The sequence below is a fragment of the Typha angustifolia genome, chromosome 8 (genome assembly GCF_048772165.1).
Source record: "Typha angustifolia cultivar Huaian chromosome 8, ASM4877216v1, whole genome shotgun sequence".
NCBI lineage: Eukaryota > Viridiplantae > Streptophyta > Magnoliopsida > Poales > Typhaceae > Typha > Typha angustifolia.
In genome coordinates, this window is record NC_133246.1 from 4,943,827 (window position 1) to 4,965,043 (window position 21,217).

General features: G+C 35.5%; 3 protein-coding genes across 10 annotated transcripts; 2 read left to right on the top strand and 1 right to left on the bottom strand.

Annotated features, from left to right (window-relative positions):
- On the top strand, window positions 1-4,897 carry LOC140764975 (cyclin-T1-2-like). Of its 7 annotated transcripts, none has more exons than XM_073103865.1 (7): window positions 1-94; window positions 1,035-1,355; window positions 2,388-2,469; window positions 3,336-3,470; window positions 3,553-3,728; window positions 3,827-3,978; window positions 4,065-4,897. In XM_073103865.1, exons 2-7 carry the CDS (start codon window positions 1,165-1,167, stop codon window positions 4,625-4,627), a joined length of 1,299 nt encoding a protein of 432 aa, XP_072959966.1. In that variant the 5' UTR covers window positions 1-94; window positions 1,035-1,164; the 3' UTR covers window positions 4,628-4,897. The 7 variants fall into 7 exon arrangements, with proteins under 7 accessions (XP_072959966.1, XP_072959971.1, XP_072959968.1 ...); XM_073103870.1 differs by lacking the exons at window positions 1-94; window positions 2,388-2,469 and adding exons at window positions 2,470-2,588; window positions 2,724-2,962 and having other exon boundaries at window positions 1,238-1,355; XM_073103868.1 differs by lacking the exon at window positions 1-94 and adding an exon at window positions 2,724-2,962 and having other exon boundaries at window positions 1,289-1,355; window positions 2,388-2,588.
- Window positions 4,898-5,763: 866 nt separating this feature from the next.
- LOC140765186 (vacuolar protein sorting-associated protein 45 homolog) lies at window positions 5,764-16,186 on the top strand. The gene is made up of 13 exons (XM_073104138.1): window positions 5,764-6,044; window positions 6,680-6,875; window positions 6,959-7,038; window positions 9,231-9,458; window positions 9,634-9,759; window positions 9,847-9,927; window positions 10,031-10,172; window positions 10,381-10,559; window positions 12,104-12,259; window positions 14,285-14,392; window positions 14,472-14,593; window positions 15,099-15,230; window positions 15,829-16,186. The coding sequence occupies exons 1-13, from the start codon at window positions 5,955-5,957 to the stop codon at window positions 15,884-15,886; spliced, it is 1,698 nt and encodes a 565-aa protein (XP_072960239.1). The 5' UTR covers window positions 5,764-5,954; the 3' UTR covers window positions 15,887-16,186.
- A 449-nt stretch (window positions 16,187-16,635) lies between these two features.
- LOC140765191 (iron-sulfur assembly protein IscA-like 1, mitochondrial) lies at window positions 16,636-20,505 on the bottom strand. Of its 2 annotated transcripts, XM_073104143.1 has the most exons (5): window positions 20,408-20,485; window positions 19,872-19,942; window positions 19,550-19,789; window positions 17,270-17,387; window positions 16,636-17,123 (listed from the first exon to the last, which is right to left on the bottom strand). In XM_073104143.1, exons 3-5 carry the CDS (start codon window positions 19,737-19,739, stop codon window positions 17,018-17,020), a joined length of 414 nt encoding a protein of 137 aa, XP_072960244.1. In that variant the 5' UTR covers window positions 19,740-19,789; window positions 19,872-19,942; window positions 20,408-20,485; the 3' UTR covers window positions 16,636-17,017. The 2 variants fall into 2 exon arrangements, with proteins under 2 accessions (XP_072960244.1, XP_072960243.1); XM_073104142.1 differs by lacking the exon at window positions 19,872-19,942 and having other exon boundaries at window positions 20,408-20,505.
- Between the last annotated feature and the right edge of the window lie 712 nt (window positions 20,506-21,217).

The window sequence follows — 21,217 nt, forward strand, 5'->3', positions numbered from 1 at the left end:
ACCCACCCCCCCTCCTATAAGGATTCTTCTTCTCCCATCTACCGCCGCTCCAGCGATCGAGTCCTTTCTACTCCCAGTCGTTGAATCTTCGAAGGTAATCGAGGCTTTTTACACATGAAATTTATGGAGATCTCGTAAAATTCTAGTAATTCGATGTGAGATTTCGTTGTTTTGGTGCAAAATAAAGTGAAGATAAAATCTTGTTCGTTTCCTTCCAAAGTTATTATTTTCGTGATTCTAGATGTCACCTGTTCTAAATTCTTGCTGAATTATGGTATGGTGGTGGTTGGAAATGAGTTAGGGCTTGTAGATATCTCTTATTATTTGATGGGAATCAGTTAAACTGCAATCGTTTTGTTGTACACAAGATTTAAGATATTGATTGTTTCTCAGCTGCCTTCTCTTTCTTTTCTTTGGTTCTGGAGCTGATACTTGTTGGAATCGATTAAGAAAAATGGAATATTTAAGACATTCTTTCTATTATCGGTAGATCCACTGAGGCATTTGATTTTGTTGCTGTAATTTGTAACGGATGTAGCCTTATGCAGTAAAAGCTATAGTTGGTATAATGAATGGGTGACTGATATCTTAATTTGGTTGTGAGATTTTTATGTTATGTTTAGAGCTAAGATACATTCAAAAATGGACCTCTTTGTCTAAAGTTTTGTTATGCAAGGTATCCTGTTATGTTGTAGTAAGTTGGTAGGCAATCTTTTTTGTTTTATTTTGTCTTTGTATGGCATTTTGACTGTAAATAGTTTCACATATTGGTGGCCTGGAATTTCTTTTCAGCATTGTTGGCTCTCAAATTTAACTAAATGCAGTCGCACAAGTAATCTTACTTCTTATTTTCTGTAAAGTCCAACCATATTCTGATGTATGGGTCAATGAGGAGTATGTTAAATAGAACTATAATAGTTTCTCAAACATGTACTTACTGTTTCCCCTAATTTGACCTAAGTTTCTCAAATATTGTTACTTGAGCTCATTCTTATTTCTTTCTTTTCTCATGGAACATTTATATTGAGTTGCAGGAAATTGGTTGTCAAGTGAAGCAGCATATTACTATTATTAAAGAAGAAGTGACATTTGTAGGGTGTTATTCCACTGAAGCTTGTAGTACAAGTGGCACAGGAGCCCTTTAGGGCCTCTGTTCTGCTAGGGATGTTTGAGAATGAAGATACCAGGGTCACAGGCGAAGCATCTTCTGAGCATATGCTTTCTTGGTATTTTAGTAGAGAAGAGGTTGAAAATAACTCCCCTTCCAGGAAAGATGGCATTAATTTGAGAAAGGAGTCGGAACTTCGGATGTCATATTGCTTATTCCTCCGGGAAGTTGGCATTAGGCTTAAATTGTATGAGTTTTCCTTATCTTCGTTTGAATTCACTTCTTTTTATCTATATTTCACTTCAACATATAATGAGCTGGTTAGATTTACTTCCACTAGCGTGAACATTGTTCTTTTGTTCTTGACTTACTGGTAGATGCTGCTGCATCATGCAACAATTTTGATATTTCCCTAAATGTAACATATGATTGTTACCAGTTATCGGCACATATTCTAGTTTTTCTCCTTGTTTCCTGTTTTTAGTTAGATTTTATAGAGTGATTGGCATTGCTTATCTCCTATGAGTACATTTGATCATTTTTTTCCTTATTTCAGCTTTATAGTGAGTGATATGTAACCTTTTAAGAGGTGGAGCTCTTTTTGCACTGATCCATCTATGGGTGCAATTTTCATATAGAACTGCTGATCTACTTATACAAAACTAGAATATAGCTGAGATAAAGATAAGGACATTGGGATAGAAGAGTGAGGTTACTTGGAAAGATAGTATAAACTATAAATTGACTGTATCAGACACAAGTTTGGGTTGACACCTATAAGTCTTGTGAGGATATATTGAGAACTTGAGATGGTTTTGAACATTTGAAAAGGAGATGACATACTGTCCAGTAAGAGGAGTTATCTTTCTTGAAGTGAAAAGTGTCTTGAAAGGGAAGGGAAGGTTGAACCTAATGTGGGAGAAAGTAGTGAGAGAAAACATGGATTTTGTATAATAAAGAACCTTACATTAACTATAGCTGAAGTAAACTGGGATCCATATAGCCCAATGCCAGATAGTTGTGGCTAACAGCCATGTTGTCGTTTGTTTGTCGATTGTTCGTCAAATTTTCAAGTCCTGCTTGTATTTATTCCTTTTCCCTTCCATCTTTTACCTGTAGAAGTTGACATGTATGTGGCTGGCAACATACTTGCCTTATCTTCTGTAGCTAAGGTCATACCTTATTCCTCTTGATGAGCATGACACCTTTTTTGGTTTGTGCAAGAATGTTTATTTTTCTCTTTTTCTGTCTGATTTTAATTCTTCATATATATTTGCAGACCTCAGCTCACTATTGCAACAGCCATAATGTTTTGTCATCGCTTTTACCTCCATCAGTCTCACGTAAAAAATGAATGGCAGGTAAGGAGCATGCTTCATCTCTTTCTCTGATGTACATACAACAAAGAGAGATAGCCCTTGATTTCTCTCATGGAACTTTTGTTCTTCTTTCTTGGAATCACTAATCACATTATCATAATGTAAGACTTCTTCTGCTAATGACAATTTGAATATTCTTTCCACATGAGAGGCGCAATCTGTTAAAAAATTTAATGATCTTTCAAATTTAGCAAGAAATGGCTAAGGGTTTATCTTTTCCTTTTTCTTTATGTCAGATATTGGCCCTTTACCCTGACTATATACCAAGTTTTGGGTTAGTACAGGGTTATGTAGTCTTGAGATGTTTGGCAGATACCAGAATAGAGAAATTAAATGCTACTTTCATCCACCACGCAAGTTCGTAAGGCATTACTGCACGAAGGATTCAAGTCTCTGTACTGGGTCGTGAGATTTTTTGCAATTAGGGGAGTTTAACAAACTTGATGGCTCAAAATTTTTGATAATGCGCAGTTCAGTAAGTACTCAAACTATATTCGACCTTAGTGTACAATTACTTCTTTTCTTGTATGGTATGAGACTACTAATCCTGCCAGAGTCAAGCTGGTTCCTCTTGCTATGTCTTTTTGGCAACTTATAGGTGCAGCCTTCCAGATGATTGATAATCTTTTGCATGTTTTGCTGCCTTGCATTATTATCGGTTTAATGAATATCTTCTATTTTGTGTTGTCATTTATTTCTTAACATAATATGTTTACATATTTCATAGAGTTAATCGAAGTATGTTTTGATATTGCTTAAAAGAATTTGAGTAGTTATATAAGACTTATTTCAGTTTGGATGTATGTGAGTTTGACATTAACAGTTGGGCTTTTCTTTTGTTTTTTCAGACCATTGCAACAGCATGCATTTTTCTTGCTTCCAAGGTTGAAGATACACCTTGCGCATTGGACGACGTTGTTAGAGTCGCCTATGGGACAACGCACAGAAGGGATCCGGCTGCTGTACAGAGAATTCATCAAAAAGTACATAACCTTCTCATATCTTAGCATTTTCAGTGCAGAGGCATTATTGTTTCAATATTTACCTTTTTTATTCAATGAACAGGATATTTTCCAAAAACAGAAAGCATTAATTTTGATTGGAGAGAGATTACTTCTTTCAACTATTCGGTTTGATTTCAACATTCAGCATCCCTATAGACCTCTTCTTGATGCTTTAAAGAAACTTGGGATTACTAGGAAGGATGTTGGACAAGTAGCATGGAATTTTGTGAATGACTGGTGTGCTACCTATGCTTCCTCTGCAACTCTTTTCTCCCTTATGGTATAACAGTCTGTTTATAACTTTTGCATACTACTGTGCTACTTGTATATGTTAGGCTCCGAACAACAATGTGCCTGCAATATAAAGCCCACTACATTGCTGCGGGTTCCCTCTACGTCGCTGCTAAGCTCCATAATGTCAAGCTTCCATCAGAGCGGGGATATGTTTGGTGGCATGAGTTTGATGTCGATCCTCGGCGGTTAGAAAGTAAGTTATGTTTTGCAATTTGAACAAAGATCACCAGTGCAAATTTCATGCATCAATGAGATTTATGGATATTTTATTTTTTGCAGTTGTCATTCAGCATATGATAGAGCTTCTTGGTTCTAGAAGAAAGTCTCTCGTGGCTCATCCTCAAGAGAAGCCTATCCAAACTCCATTGGGGGCCAATCAACAAGTATATAACAGCCCAGACTCTGTTTTGTGTAGGACTGTCTCTTCCATGAGCAGCTCAACCCATGACTATAATGGTCAGGCCAACACACGTGAGCCTGCGAATTCCGATGATCACAATTCCTCTAGCAGTCTGAAATGTGGAGAGCGCTCGTGCTTGAATGGCCAGCCAAGAGAAAGTGGAAGCTCGTTCAATATTTCTGTAGATGGTGAAAGGTTTGAGAATTATGTGGACAAAGAAAAGACGGAACCTGATATTGCGGGTGGAGTCAATAAAATAGATATACTTAGAATCAAAGAGATGATAAAGAAGAGGAAAGGACACAGAGAATTTAATGGTCACCCGATGATTTCAGATGATTCAAGTGAAGATGTGTGGATTGAGAGAGAGTTAGAATCTGGGATTGCTCTTGGAGCTGAACCAGTTGACAAGAAACAAAGGCTCTTAACAGGCAGCCATTAGCTGAACTATTCTGTCTGTCTTTTTATCCTTTCTCAGATGATTAAAGGTATCTTCCATGGAGGAGGAGATAATAACTTACGCTGATTATCCCATAGAAGAGAGAAGACAATCCATTTCATCTTGTTTTTCTTTTTATCAACTATATACATCAAAATCAAGGCAGTGAGAGTTTCAGTTAGTGCAGTGTTGAGGATTGTATTCTTCCACGAACTATATTTATAATCATTATCGATGTTGCTTGGGATCAGAGGTTACATCTCTTTAACGTGCTTTATCGTATTTGCATACTGCTTTTCCATTTCTGATTTCTGATAGTGCCAATGTAGTTCCAAGAATTAAGTCTTTGATCCAGTCTGAAACTGTCTATTTTTATCTTATTAGATCATCGACTTATATTTAAAAACTACTGAGCAAAAGACAACTTTATAAACTTAGACACTTTTTTTAAAAAAATTTAAAAATTTTATATAAGTAATATTTAAAAATTGTTGATGACTGGATTAGCAGTTTTCAAACACACATTATATTTAAATTTGTGTTATAAAAACAGAGAGGCAAACCTAATTATAGGGGGTAATTATTATTATTGTTGTTATTGTTATTATTAAGCTATTAGTATTAAAAATTGATACTTTAGCTCTGGTATACTTGTCGAATAGAAATAGTTTTATTTTAAAATAAGCTTTCATAAGTATATTAATTCACTATTCTCTCTTCTTATTCCATACAATTTTAAAAATTAATTTTAATAATAATTTAAAATTATTATTTTACCTCTAAATTAGACAATACCTAATTTCTAATACAAATTCTTAATTATTACTCCTTATACTAATATTTAATTAAACAATAGAATAACTTATATTGTTTATTAATACACATTTATCTTCTTTCCCCTGTATCTCTTGGAAGAGCTGCGATATGCTCTTACATCTATTAATACATGGTTAACTTACTAAGTATGACGTATATAACTCATTAATAACGTTTACTTACTCTTTAAGCAATGAAAAAAAATAAGTGGATGTCAACAAGCGTGGATCCAAATGAACAAGGATTGAGTCAATTTGATCCGAGATCAGGACCCCACCCTCGAACCGAGCGAATGGTGTGGTGGACTGGTCCAAACCTAGTCGGCCGCAAGGATAACGACTCCTTAAAGTTCACCGCGATTAACTGCACCGACGACCTCCTCCTCTCCGCTCTCCTCTCCACCTCGTCGCAGCGAGGCAGGTGTAGATCGCCAAAGGAATCGCAAAACCGTCGTCGATCTCCTAAACCCGCCCCCCGACCGTAAGGCTAATACCGATCTCCGAGCCCTCCAAAGATGACTCTGATCCGTCCCGTCCGGGACTACATCGATCGGATGCTGCAGGACATCACCGGCATGAAGGTCCTCATCCTCGATTCCCACACGGTAACCGATCGCTCCCTGGAATCTGAAAACCTTAGATCTTGGTCTGTTAAATGGGATTTTGTGCTCAAACGTGTAATACTTGTTTAAGTAAGTGCAAACTGCTGAGTCTTGGATTGGGTAGTTATTGGGATGAGGAAGAATGGAGGAGATACCAGTCGATCCCTTTGATGGAATTTTCTTGAAAAGTGTTCGTAAAAAATGATGCTTGCTTCTGTAATTATATTACTGAATGAATTAAATTGATGACCAGAAATGAGTGTACCTGGAGTAATTGAATTACAATTGGATCCAATTCAGTGCAAATAACCAAAATCGAGTTCAATTAAGAAATGATGCCCATATTAACGGGCGTCATACTTGCTCTTTTTATTTTTCTGCATTTCCTTTTGGAGTTGTTTCTTATTCCAAGGTCATTTTTATAGAATCTTAAGATAAGTTGGAAATTTGAATACACAGGATGGAGTAATTTTACTAGAATTTGTAGTTTATTCTTTAGCATTGGTTGATGTCTGCTTGCACAGGATGTGCATATCCATCACAGTATAGCAATTAAAATATGCTCTCCTAATGCATTTTAATCCTGGGCAGCTGCACAAGTAAATTCATCTTGATGAATTTTCATGATGTCCATGCAGGTCAGTATCGTCAGTGTTGTATATAGTCAATCAGATTTACTTAGGAAAGAGGTATTTCTGGTCGAAACAGTGGATAACATGTCAAAAGAATCAATGGCACACCTCAAAGCTGTTTACTTCCTTCGTCCAACATCTGAGAATATCCAGAAGTTACGACGCCAATTGGCTACTCCAAGATTTGCAGAATACCACTTGTGTATGTTCTGCCATTCATCAATTTCTTTTATTGAATTTCACAATTATGTTTCTATTAATAATTAGTATTTTTCGTTCTTTAAGTTTTTTCCAACATATTGAAGATACCTCAAATTCAAGTACTGGCAGATTCAGATGATCAAGAGGTAGTCCAGCAAATTCAAGTAAGTTGCATTTACTCCCCTTCTATTGGAAGATGTTGCGGTCATTCTGTTTATAGTTTTAAACTTTGTTAACAGCCAAGTATAGTGAAATTGAAAGATGCCACTCCAATGTTGTGGTAAGTACATCATGCCCTTAGAAGTCCTGCATTAACGGAATCTTATGTACAAAGACACTCTTTCTAATGACTCCCTTTGCAACACTCGGTCAAGGAAAGAAATATAAGTAGAAATGAGTTCCTATGCAAATCCATATATGGTTCTTCACTTAAGGAGGGTCATTAGTCCATAAAATGTCGACATTTTTTTATAACCAAAGTAATTAAATAGCATCACCATGGACAATGTTTTTGCCAATATGAAAGATGGGAAGGGCAAGATGTGCATACTCATTTGGAGAGGCTATTTCATACTCGGGCCATGCCTCCGGACTCATGGGTTGACCCTTAATCACGAGAACTCTATCCTGCCTGCATAGAGAAAGTCTACTCTAGCGTAATAACTTTGGTTATAGCAATCACGCACTACCTAGATGACCTAAGAAATGTTGCTACAAATTGTGCATACTCATTTGGAGAGGCTATTTCATACTCAGGCCATGCCTCCGGACTCATGGGTTGACCCTTAATCACGAGAACTCTATCCTGCCTGCATAGAGAAAGTCTACTCTAGCGTAATAACTTTGGTTATAGCAATCACGCACTACCTAGATGACCTAAGAAATGTTGCTACAAATATTAGGAAAACCATCAGTATTAGGATATATATATTTCATAGCATGATAGCAATCCATTTTTTGCATTGTTAACTTGGGTACTTGTAGATTTTTATGGATGTCTTTTTGCATTGAATAATCACTCGGTTGGGCTTCAGTTTGGTAGCGGGCAACCTTATTTTATATCTCAATAAATTTCTAAACTGGTATATGTATTTTGTGGTCTATGACAATGTTTTGAAAGACGGTTGCGATGGCGAGCGGTCACCCCACCACCTAGTGCCTAAGGGAAAGACGGGCGACAAGACAGATAATAAAGCGGTCTAGCATTTTTAATAAAAAAGAAAAAAGAAAAATAAACATATATAATACAGATATATAATATACATTATACATTTACATGTAAGTTGTAATCAGTATAGTATATACAAAAAATTTAATAGTGCACTAAATCAATATTATATATAATTGTATATAAAATGTTAAATAGTTTACCACATTAAAACTATTAAAACATAGATGCTGATATATTCCCCAAAAAAATACAGTGGGAGATTTTTGTTGGTTAGATGCACTCCACTTCAATTCTATCACCACGTGCCTGACATGTGAGTTTTTTTTGGTGGAGATAATTGAAGATTGGTCAGCATATGTCCAGCACCAACTCGACCCCTTCCAACTCTATCACTTCCATTAAAACAACAGGAGAGCAAACATGATGGAAACATTGAACGGGATCCTTGCTCCGACTCGACCTCTTTCTTTCTTTATTTTAATTACATAAATTCTAAATATTACTTAAAAATGCAGAAAATTTCTAAAAATAAAAAATATATAATAAAATAAAGAAAGAAAAATTATGGTGCAGTAAAAATTGAAAAGAAGAAGAGATTAGAAAGATAGCGAGTGGAAGAAAACCAAACAAAAGAAAGAAAAATTATAATACAGTGAAGAAGAAGAAAAGAGAAGAAAATAAGAGAGAATGGAAGAAATAAAAAAGAACTAAAGAGAGAAATAAAGAAATAAAATTAGAAAATTATATATCAGATTTCGCCGGAGTTACATTTGTGTCTTTGAAGTTCACCATTGCTAAATCTCTATGTAAGAGAAACAATGATTATATGGTAAGGAGAGAAAAACAGAAATAAAGAGAAAGAGAGAGACAATGAGAAGAAAGAGTGGAAGAGAGAGACAGTTCGAATCAAGCCTAGATCGGAATCAGGTTTGTCCGATCCCGATCCTACTAACCATGAAATTTATGAGATTTCAATGTTTTACTTTTCCTGTGGGAACTTGAAGTACAAGTTGTGGTGTCAAAATGTGCATAGGGAAAGACTGGATGATAGAAGTTTATGATGTAAACTTGTAATTTAAATTTGGTATGTTCTTCATAATTTTAGATCTTGCAATAGGAATCATTTGTCTCCTAGGTTGTGATGTTTCTCCTTTTTTATGTGCATACTCATTTTTGACTCTGCAGGAATTCTACGCAGATTTTTGTGCTGTTGATCCTTACCATTTTACTCTGAATATGCACATGAATCACATATACATGCTGGCTGCAGTAGCAGACCCTCCAAGTTCACAAAGCTTTTGTGATCGAGCAGTTGATGGTATTGCTGCAGTTTTCCTATCCCTCAAACGCCGCCCTGTTATTCGATATCAACGTACATCAGAAATGGCAAAGAGAATAGCACAAGAGTCTGCGGTGGGTATATTTTTATTCATGTTCATAGTCATTCCTAATACCCTTTTCGTTGTCAATTATGTAGCAGAGCTTCAGTTGAGGTGGTGACAGCATCATACTTCATTTGTCTAAGATATCTATCAATCATTTTGAGGTTGAAATTGCTTTTGACGTACTTCTATTTTAACTTATGCAGAAGCTCATGTACGAGCAAGAAAGTGGTCTTTTTGATTTCAGGCGTACAGAGATCTCCCCTCTTTTACTAGTAATTGACAGGAGGGATGACCCAGTTACACCATTGCTGAATCAATGGACATATCAAGTATTTTCACTAGCAACTCTGTGAACTTATTTATATTTGTTATAGCTAATATTATTCTAATATTCTTCTTATCTCCTGCCGTCACAGGCAATGGTCCATGAACTTATTGGAATACAAGACAATAAAGTAGATCTGAGGGATATTGGCAAAGTTCCCAAAGATCAGCAGGTCACTGGAGATACATCTAAATTGTGTTGTCATGCCATTTGCTAATATAGAACACTTGAACATTCTATTGATCTTAGCAGCTACTCTTCTGGTACTGATGCAGGAGGTGGTTTTGTCATCAGAACAAGATGATTTCTTTAAAGCTAACATGTTTGAAAATTTTGGAGATCTTGGAATGAACATCAAGAGAATGGTGGATGAATTTCAACAGATTGCAAAGAGTAACCAGAACATTCAGACAATAGGTACATTCAAATTGAGCTTTTCAACATTGCGAAAAGAAAATCACATTTCTTTTTTTATATTTGTTATACCTAGTATAGCTACTATATTTGAACAATTTTATCCTAAAGGATATGGCATAGCTTCAATCAAGGGAAAAGGAGGATATGATTGAACACCATAAAATTTGACAAAGAAACCCCTCTGATTGTTGACTTTTCTGCTTTGCAGAGGATATGGCAAAGTTTGTTAATAACTATCCTGAGTACCGAAAGATGCACGGAAATGTATCAAAGCATGTGACTATGGTTACGGAAATGAGCAGAATTGTGGAGGAACGAAAGCTTATGTTAGTTTCTCAAACAGAGCAAGAGCTTGCATGTAATAGTGGACAAGTGGCAGCATTTGAGGTACTTTACATGTTCATTTGACATACTTTTAGTTTTAAACTTCTCTTAAGGATATATATTATGAGTCATATTATCTAGACTATTATCTTATCTTTTTACAAATTGTTGTTGCCTAATGAATGCATTGCATTTCTTATATGTTAGTTCTGCAGAATGAGATGTACAATTCAATTTTTGACCTGATTTGGTTATGGATACCTAGTTAGACTAGTTATGTTTCACTGTTCGAACAAAAACATGTCGAATTTCATTATTAAAACCATAGTTATCTCCAAATATATTTGAGTATTCTTAGAAGATGTTGTTGCTCTTCTGAATGGTTCTGCGCATAGTATGCCATTATTGCATCCATGTGATCTATATATTTATGGTAATTTTAGTGGAACTGAACTACAATTTAAAATTTCTTGTCACCATTATGCTAAAAGAAAAAAAAAAAATATGGTACTCTAGAATGCTCCTAATAGATCATGGATACACCAATGTCATGAATCTCGGATAGAATGAAAAATGCTACAGAATGGAACCTATTAAGGAGAGTCTGCCACTAAACAGTAGTTGAATCAATATCTGGAGGATATTGATTATTGGTTGGGTTTCTTCTTCCTTCTCTCTGTCCTAATTTTTCTTTCACTTTTCCTCTTCTTTTCCTATTGCATTTCATCTTCTGCTTCTGTAAGATTATATTATCTTTTCCTTCTTATACATCTCTTGATCCAGCAGGGACTATTCTGTAATCTTGTTTTACCTAATACTCTGAAATCTGAATCTTAATGGAATTTTAGGCCGATATTGCTTTTCCTTCTTATAGACTTACTCTCTTGAGGTTGCAACACACCACTTCGACTAACAGTCATTGCCAATGTTGCTTATGTCCTATCAGATAATATCTTACATGATATGGTTGCTATCTCTGCCACATCTACCAAAATGGCCACCATAAACATGCTCTGATTGTCATGGCCATTATTACCCTGTTATCATCATCTATAAAGCCAAAGAAAATTATCACCAAAGTTGTGTTAAGCTTCTGTTGTTAGAAGTAGATTACCATATTGATACTGAAGAACGTTACATTCTGTAACATAAGAAGTTAACTTATAACATATCACTTTGATGGTTTCTACAAATTTTTTAGGATCTTTGCTATGATCCTTGAGAGTGTAGAGCTATCATGTATCTTGGGAGATGGTTGATTCCAACACAAAACTTTTATCTAGATCTTTGTCATATCTTGTGATCATAGGTTGTTGAATCTTAATAGAGTAATATTTGCTTTTCTGCTATAAAAGAAATGGGTCTGATTAATGCAGAGAAGTTTGTTTCACATATTGCACACTTATGTTTTTTTTTCTTTTGTCCCTCTTTTATTTGCCATTCTCGGTTGTGGTTGTATGTAGCACCTATTGGCTTCCTGATTGATATTTATTCAATTATTTTGGCCTTATACACTTAATTGGACTTATTTTACTTACTATTCAATATGCACACAAGACACCATGCATCTTGTACTCACTGGAGTGTGATTAATTTGTTGTCCACAGGCTGTGACCAATCTTCTAAACAATGAAAGTGTCTCTGATGTTGACCGTTTAAGACTAGTGATGTTGTATGCTTTGCGCTACGAGAAGGAGAGCCCAGTTCAGTTGATGCAACTTTTCAACAAATTAGCTTCACGTTCTGCAAAGTATAAGTCAGGTGTAATGTATCTAAACTGACATCTTTTTCCTTTTTCAGAACTTGCATCTTTCATGCCATCTAGATATCAAATTGCACTTCTTTCTACTTTAATATGTTATGACCATAGAGATGTATCTACAGCCAACTGATCATGTCTTAGTTGCCCCTTAGTTATTAAAAATTGGGAGCATGGAGCTGCAGTTGTCTAACGTTCCTGTTTTTTCTCATAAAGTCTCAATGCAAAAGAACTAAAATGCTCGTATCTATGGTTCATTAGGGTTAACAATGTAAATTGAATTTGCTGTTATATATTCCTTCACACTCAATAGCCAGGAAAAGCTTTTAGGTATCTAGAAAGATGCAAAAAAGCAATGCGACAGTTCATATTGTAAACAATGCCACTTCCAGTTTCCGACTGCTTTTACTTATATAGAGAATATTTTGAAAAGTCTCATTTTACATGGTCAGCGAAGACACTGCAATGTCCATATGCAGTATGCAAGTTCATATGCAGGTGGTGACGTTGTCTATCAATAATATTACTTAAGTAGTATATGTATTGATATCAAATTGAATATTTTGTTATTAAAAAATGAATAAGTGGGTAAATGTAGTTAAATACTTAAATGATCTATAGTTAATTACTTTAGTGAAATTCCTATTGGCAAATCGGATGGCACATTTACCTTTTTTACCGTAGTAACCCAACAAACCAATAATTCTAATAAGTTGATAAAAGTAGTATATGGTTAATAAAATAGGAAGCTTAAAAAACCAAAAACAAACAAATGAAAACAGCAATTTTTATAAGCTTGAATTAGTTGTAGGACATTGTAGCACAATAAAGACCAGGCAATAGTTTCAAATTTTGAGTAAGCTAATGCCAGAAAGATGTAATTTCTTTATGAAATAATGAGCATCTAAACTAGATCTAGAAATGTTAATTTGCTTAAGTAACAAAAATGTAAATTTACTGTGTTTGCTTAGGACCTCTCTGCTATGCTATGTATCTTGCCCGCCTTGAAATATATCCAAGTTCATATTGGGTGCCATCTGCCAAATCAACTATTGCTCTGGTGATTTAAACTATGGCATGTTAATATCATGAATGGTGGTTAGAGTTTGGTATTGACTTACTTTTATAGGTTATTTTTGCTTCCTTTATGTTCTTTCAAGGATATTATTATTGTAGATAACATTTTTCCATAAACAAATAGTATCTTTTGCCTTCATAAGTTTCAAGCTTTCATGAAACATACTGCTTAATGGCATGAATCTTATAGATTTTAAAAGCCCACTTTAGTCTCAAAGGCACCTGCTTTGGTGCCTGGCTGCCTCAATCTACTGAGCATTATGAATTTACTAGTGGCTATATGCCCACCAAACTCATTTTGAAACACTGATTATTCATGCACTTTTTATTTGGCTTGCCTGTACCAAACCCTTGTATTGATGCAACTTATGTGGGGATGTCAAAGGACCAAAATTGCATATGTTACTACATATGTGGCTGCACATGCAGCTCTTTAAAACATTGATGTAGACATGTTTGAAGAGAAGTATGTTCTTATTTTTACACATCCTACCTACACATGCAAAGAGACTTATACATGTCCATGTTATATATTAACAACGAAGTGAAACCCACATGGCTATTCACCATTTCACATCAATGGATGAGACAGACTTTCAGTTATAGGAGTACCTAATGCATGCTTATGGGTAAGAACTACCAAAGTATGTAAAGCGCTTTTTTTTTACTCTACTATTCTCATCCCCAATCTCCTCTTCTGTTCCCTCAGTATTAATCTCATGCAACTTAGACTAAAGTTGAATTCATGCTCTGTAGGAATTGAGGTTCTTTTTGTTTTACAAGCACACTTTTTTGCTTTCTTACTTTCATCCCTCCCATGGTTATGCACATACATTTTGAAGCATCAAAGCTTAGGAATTCTGAGCTTTTTCGTTTGAACAGATGTTAGTATGTATTGCACCTTCCTGTTTTATGCTTAGGCTTCTAATAAGACTGATGTTTTTGTATACAGCTTGTCCAATTCCTCCTCAAGCAGGCTGGTGTTGATAAGAGAATAGGTGATCTTTATGGAAACAGAGATCTCTTAAACATTGCCCGTAATATGGCTCGTGGGCTGAAGGTTTGTAACAAGAGTCCTCGTTAAAGTTATATGAGATAATGAGACAATTGTATATGAAGTAATATGTTATTGATTGCAGGGCGTTGAGAACGTTTATACCCAGCACCAGCCTCTTCTCTTCCAAACCATGGAGGGGATTGTCAAGGGGCGACTAAGAGATGTTGACTATCCTTTTGTTGGCAATCACTTTCAACAGGGCAGGTATGTGAACATAATGTCTTTATTCCATTAATCGTTGGCAAGCCGGCTGACCAATCAGTTACAATAGTGAGAATCTGACTTCACATTTGGCCTCGTTTATTTGCCATTTCAAGTATTCAATACATTTTTTCAGATGTTAACAGAAATTTCTGATGAATTATTTATGCATTATACTCGTAAGAGTAGAATCTTGTAACTCCACTTGTAAAGATGAACTTTCATGTGATATAGTAAGGACAGCAGAAACTAGAACCACATTGTTCATCGTTTGTTCTTTCTATAAATATGTTCTGTCAAGCATATAGATAACCTTTTGAGCAATTCATGGTAAAAACAGGAAAGCCATAAATGAAATGTTAATACTTTATTAAGGACCAAAGAGAAGTGCTTCTGCTTCATACGTTCAGTGTGAAGTCATTTTGTTCTTCTGTGCTAAAATGATCCTTATGATTCCTTTATGGTCTTCAGTCTTCTCTTGTTACTTATGATTCATATCTGAATGCAGACCGCAGGATGTAGTGATTTTCATTGTTGGAGGGACAACTTATGAGGAGGCACGCAGTGTAGCTCTTTATAATGCTACAAACTCTGGAACTCGTTTCTTTCTTGGAGGTTCTGTAGTTCTCAATTCTAAGCGGTGAGCCTACTCCATAAATTATTTCATTCTAACACAGAAATATTACTTTAGTGCATTGTTTTGCTATAATAATATTTTGATTGTATTCAGTTTTTCTTTATATTGCATGAATTGTTTGAGCAAGCTTGTATTTACAGACTAGTTAGCTGAGGAATGATTGAATAAGAAGCTAATATCAAGCTGAGCAAAAGAATGTAGTGTAGGCACTTAAATGACTTTGCCTTATGCCCTTACAATCCTCCTATGAGGTATTGTTGTTGGAATTTTCCAATTGAATGAGCAAATGATATGACAATAAATGCCTTGGTCACTCAAGATAGCATCGCTAGTTAAGTTTCAACAGAGTTGAGAATTTTATCAGCTTTGTTTGGCTTCCTGTGCCATTTCAGGACACAGTAAACTCCCTATGCTATTTTTGGTTGTGTTCTGCTAGTGAAGATACGGCTATCTGCAGGATGGTGTAGACTATTACGTGAATTGGCATACCAATTAAATTTGAGAATCGTTGGACGCATGATTTTTTATTTTGCCATTAACTTGCTTTATCTCCTGTTTTATTAGTTGCAAACTGCATCACATAATATGTTTGTGATTGCAGATTTTTACATGACTTGGAGGAGGCACAAAAAATATCCCGATCAAGCAGTGCAGTGTAGAGCAGCATTGTTTCATATATTCATACATACTTCTGTACTTGAGCTTGTGAAAGCTACTATGGCGTTGCAAAAGAATGAGGAGCCATTTGAAGTTGGTGCACTAATCTGAGGCTTTTGATTGTATAACATTGTGCATAATTTTTTTTTTCCTCCCTTTTCTTTTCCTTTTCTTTATTGTATGAGGAACCGAAGGCATATTTGTTGTTAATTTTCACCAACAGAAGATCATACAACCCCTAAACTGTTCATTTTGGACTACTGATAGAAGTTAAATGAATTATTGATGGGAGTTTCCTGCCTTCTGGTATTTGTTCTGTCATATATTGATGATGTGAGATTACCTTCTCAAAGTACTAGCGATTCTTGCTAGTCCAAATATGAACAAAATTGCAATCATTTCCAGTACTGCTAATCTGGTGTGGCATTGAGGTTATTGCTAGTTTTTTTTTTCCAAAATAAATAAATTCTTGAGTGTCAATCTGTGGAAGGGACCAAAGCGACTGGGATTTAACTATTTCTCCAGAGAGTTAATTGGATGGAAACTATTTGCTCTTCAGTTTAAAACCCAATCAAAAGCTAGATTTGTCTTTTTGTCTAACATCTCCACTACTTTTGCAGGCGACTCTATGAAATGCACTGATTTCCTCCAGACAAGAAGTGCCTAGCCTTCTAAGCAAAAAACTCTGCTCCTACCAATCATTAAAAAAATATTAGGATCCAAATACTCACTCCAATTTTCAGCATGCCTGTCAGCTAACAACTGGGGCATCAACAGCCCATTCAAATATTAAAGACAAGCCACAAATGAGAGAGAATGTCACTTTATACAACAATACATCAAGCAATGGCATTATATAGTTATAAAAAATTGCTTACAACCACATCCAGGGAGGCCTCAAAATAAATGGGTGAGACAGGATAATACAATGGCAATGGCCATATAGTGGCACAGAACTTGCTTATTACAAGGTATGATGATTTGTTTAAACAATGCTAGGGATATCTGTCGTGAAAAGTATTGTCCTCAGTGTTATCGCACCTCCAAATTCTGCCGGTCTATCATTTTAGTTGACAAATCGTCCAACTGCAGAGCCTTACAGGAGTAAGTATATATTCAGTTGTTAGTCAGTATTATTTTGAACCACCTGACTGGGCACCTTGACTGCTGCCTGTCATAAAGGATTCACCACAGCCACACTGCCCTTTAGAATTAGGATTGATGAATACGAACTCTGACCTGCAGGATCATCATTGTTTTGAGAGAGATTAGATGGAAATACAGGTAGAAATGCCTAGTCATATTTCCCTTAATATTTTCACAGACATAATACATGCAACTATATGTTAAAATAAGCCTAGTTGACTTTTCAAGCATAAACATACTTTAGTGCATCATCAACAAAATCCATCTTGGTTCCAATTACATGCATGAGAGCCTTCGGATCAATTAGTATCTTCACACCCTTATCTTCCACCAGCTCGTCAAACTTACCCTTTTCATCTGCAACAGAACAAGAACTGTTGAACTCATGACAGGATGTGCAATAGTACAATACAATTAAAGCAATTAAAAAGCTAGAATAGGAGAAAAGAGAGGTCACCTTCAATCAAAACAACAAAAGTTCATCTCAAAATAGAAATATAATTTATTTCCTTGATCTTAACTTAAAACATATATCCATATAGACACTTAGTCGATGAGCAACAAATAGTCAATTCTTATAGCAGTAAATATATTCAAATGTTTTCCACCAATTGCATATCTAGTTGGAATGTGTTCCGTATATTTGGTAATCTGGTATCTTAAGGTAGTTTAAAAGTATTTTAAACTGATGTCAACTTCAGTGAAGTGCAGACCATTCTCAGAGAATCTGCAGCATTTTGTCTCAATATACAACTCACCCTATTGGACCATGTGCATCAATATTGATTATTCATACTGCTTAGAAAAGTAATTATTTTTACTAAATATAAAGTGCAGAAATTTTGAAAGCAGACAGTAGTTGCATCTTATTATTGTTTCAGGACCCTGCAGTGAATAATCTATGTACCCTACCAAAGAAAGTCTACAGATGAAATGAACTTAGACTTCTACGCACCTTAAGAAGTAGATATTAATTTACTGTGATAACTTATGCAGGCTTAATCAATATGTAACCAGTATCTCCTCAGCATTTTCACAGTATCATAAAAGCTTCCGCATACCGACTCATCTCTCATGAACCATAATAAGGCTACTATAGTTGCTTCATAAGTATCTTCAACTATCTATGCACCACAATAAGGCTACTCAAGTTCCTTCATAAGTATCTTCAACTACCTATGCAACTTGATGCACCAGGGCATGACAAGAACTAGGCCACCGAGCATGTTTCATTAGGGCAACTTGCCATTAATGCAGTTGTCCATGACTTGGAATACATTACATCGTTGCCCATCATGGTGCTGTCCAACACAAAAATTTTGAGAACAAGAAGATTTTTCGGCCAACATGCTCAGGACCCATGGGCCCAAAGGATGAAAAGAGCAATAAAAATATTTTCAATAAAGGATGCATTTGACTCATAGGAGGTTTGCGGCATGCAAGAAGGCAAGAACATTTATGTAGTAAGCCCCATGTACTGCAAGTCATCACGTGATGACCTACACAGGGCTTACGCCATTATAATAAGGATGGTTAAAGTTATCCAAAAGACACAAAGTGTAAAATGAAATATTCAACATATGTGATGCATTTGATTTGTTACTGGGAATTCGTGGTGTGCAAGAAAATTTTTACGTATCCATGACCAACCTTGGTTACCAATGTATCTATCACTGTTTCTATTACAATAAGTAAATGTAAGCATATATCAGCTAGCAAACAAGAGAAGGAAAATAGAGAACGCAAATAGCAGTATGTACTGTAAAAGCTAACAATACAAAAAGTGTGAACTAAACTTGCAACAGAACAAGCAAAAGCATGACTAGAGAAGTGCAGAGATTCTGTGCCATTCCTTTTTTATACCAATTGACATGCTAAATTTGATAGTACTAATTAGTCCTAACAACCAATGTCTTGAAGACACAATATCAAATGTCTATTCACAGACTGCACTAGAAGAACAAGCCAATATAGTAATTAACAAGACACAAACTCAACGACGTCCTTCTGTGATGACATAACTAAAAAAAGGAGAAAACCATCAACTGATCATCCAACTCAAATGCAGAAAAGGACATAGGATTGAAGCTTGGATTACTCTCAATTGACCCTGTAAAGACTTGACAAGAAAGAAAAAACTCTCAAGGCCAATCAGCAGTCAACATATCTAATATATAGCAATAATTCAAGCTCCAATAAATGGTTCAAAAGTTCATCTGAACCTCAAATTTAGACAAAGTGGAGACAAGTAACTGGATGAGAAACTTCTTCATTCATAAGACAGAAATATGCCAAAAGAGGAATGAAGCTGTACTTTCATATGATACATCAATTATATGAAGAACTCAAGCGAGAGACTCATGAACCAAAATACAAGACATAATAAAAAAAAAACTGAGTTAGTTCCCCAGTTCAGTATTTCACTTAAAGTTATGCATATTGCAAAAGGCAATGCATAATTAAATTCAAACGGGAAACAAGAACAACCAAAATAAACAAGAGAAGATGACATATCTTACCGGCATAATTCAGTGTGTAGGATAAACCATTGCAACCACGAGACTTAACACCAAGCCGAAGGTATGGCCGCTGACGAAGGCTGAGCAGATGGTGTATTCGAGAGGCAGCAGAATCTGTCAATGTTAGGGCCTGCTTACGCATAGCAGACCCTGCCTTCTCTGCCATTGCCTTCATTACAGAAGAAGCCATGTCTATCCCTTGTCCTTCTTGGTGGCAAGCAAAAGCTGAGCCACTAAACCCTTAACAGATGAAAAGTAAGGAAGAAGGATTAAGGGCAATACTACAAACTTAATATTAAATCTTAGGAAATAAATTCAGCACCTTTTTAACCATTGAATGTGCCATGGGATTTCCAGAGGCACAATCAATAGATAGAAAAACGTTAAATCTTTCTGCAAAAATCCAGCATGAAGTTTGTGATACAAAAAATGAAGAAGAAATTATATGTCAATAAACACCAATCGCAATAACAATCCTAAACAAGTATCTAAACAACTTTTACCTCCCAAAACTCAAAAAACAAATAAATTGAAATAAAAGCTCTTCCTTTCTGTCAAAATTATCAAGAGATGTAACCCTAGTTACAAGAGAATTCATTTTGTCAACAGAACCACCAAATATAGCCTTCGACAACCAATCACCAACAAGTATACTATTTTACACCTCCAAATGAAGGGAAATAGACTCGATTTTTGTCAAACAATCAGATACATATTTGAGATTCACGCCGAAATCAAATGGAACGAACGATCCCAGCGCTAAAAAAGATTCTTCCTTTCTTGCAAAATTGTAAAGAGAGTATAACCGTAGATTCACAAAAAAGAAAAAAAAAACTGTTGCTTGATTCGAGGACTCACCGGAAGCTAGGAAAGGAAATTAGGAAAATCACCAGGAAAATAACGTGAGATAATAGAAATTGGAGAACCGACTTTGGGACGAGAAATTGGGAAACGGCACCTTATTCGGACTCCTCTTATAGGCCATATGAATTTACCAAAAAGGGCACAAGGGTATTAACTATCGGATCAGGTTATTCCTGGATCCGACCCGACTAAAATAAAGTAAGGAATTTTTCATTTTACACCCTACCCTATACCTTGAAGTACAAGTGTTGATGCATCTCAATCACATGAATCTTGCATCATATACATCATATATGTTCAGAAAGCTAGGTTTAGTCGGCAAAATAAACCTCTCTTGGGTACTCTCTTCTCTGGAGGAGAGGCATTCTTTCTCTCTCGACTTCATTTTACGCCCTTCTCTTTCGCTCTCATCCTATTCTGAGCTTATTATGGATCTATCTTTTTTAATCGATTTTTTTAGTGCGCGCGACACTTCATCTTCTTCGCAAAATAAGATAAAGCTTGAAGTAAAAAAAGCGTAGATATAAGAAAATAGAAGGCGGCTTCAATAAGTTAGAAAAGATAATATTTTCTTGTCTTACACCTTTATATGGAGGTAAAAAAAAAAAAAAAAAACCTTAGCTACATGAGATTTTTAAATATCTTCTCTAAGATATTTAGAAGACTAGAGATTATATTAAAGCTCCTAAATATCTTTTCTAAATATTTTAAAAGGTTAGAAATAAAACCAAAAGTCATAAATATCTCATCTAACTGGATAAGGTCACAAGTGAGACTTTGGTTTTCCCTAAAGTCAATAAAAGT

Bases quoted from the DNA above. Each gene is read 5' to 3' on its own strand.
- LOC140764975 (XM_073103865.1), top strand. From the start codon at position 1,165: ATGTTTGAGAATGAAGATACCAGGGTCACAGGCGAAGCATCTTCTGAG. The intron at 3,471-3,552 runs GTACATAACCTT...TTCAATGAACAG, and splicing joins TACAGAGAATTCATCAAAAA to GATATTTTCCAAAAACAGAA. The intron at 3,979-4,064 runs GTAAGTTATGTT...TATTTTTTGCAG, and splicing joins CGATCCTCGGCGGTTAGAAA to TTGTCATTCAGCATATGATA.
- LOC140765186 (XM_073104138.1), top strand. From the start codon at position 5,955: ATGACTCTGATCCGTCCCGTCCGGGACTACATCGATCGGATGCTGCAG. The intron at 6,876-6,958 runs GTATGTTCTGCC...TCGTTCTTTAAG, and splicing joins ATTTGCAGAATACCACTTGT to TTTTTTCCAACATATTGAAG. The intron at 14,393-14,471 runs GTTTGTAACAAG...TATTGATTGCAG, and splicing joins ATATGGCTCGTGGGCTGAAG to GGCGTTGAGAACGTTTATAC.
- LOC140765191 (XM_073104142.1), bottom strand. From the start codon at position 19,739: ATGGCTTCTTCTGTAATGAAGGCAATGGCAGAGAAGGCAGGGTCTGCT. The intron at 17,388-19,549 runs GTAAGATATGTC...GTTCTGTTGCAG, and splicing joins CTACACACTGAATTATGCCG to ATGAAAAGGGTAAGTTTGAC. The intron at 17,124-17,269 runs GTATGTTTATGC...ATGATCCTGCAG, and splicing joins TTTGTTGATGATGCACTAAA to GTCAGAGTTCGTATTCATCA.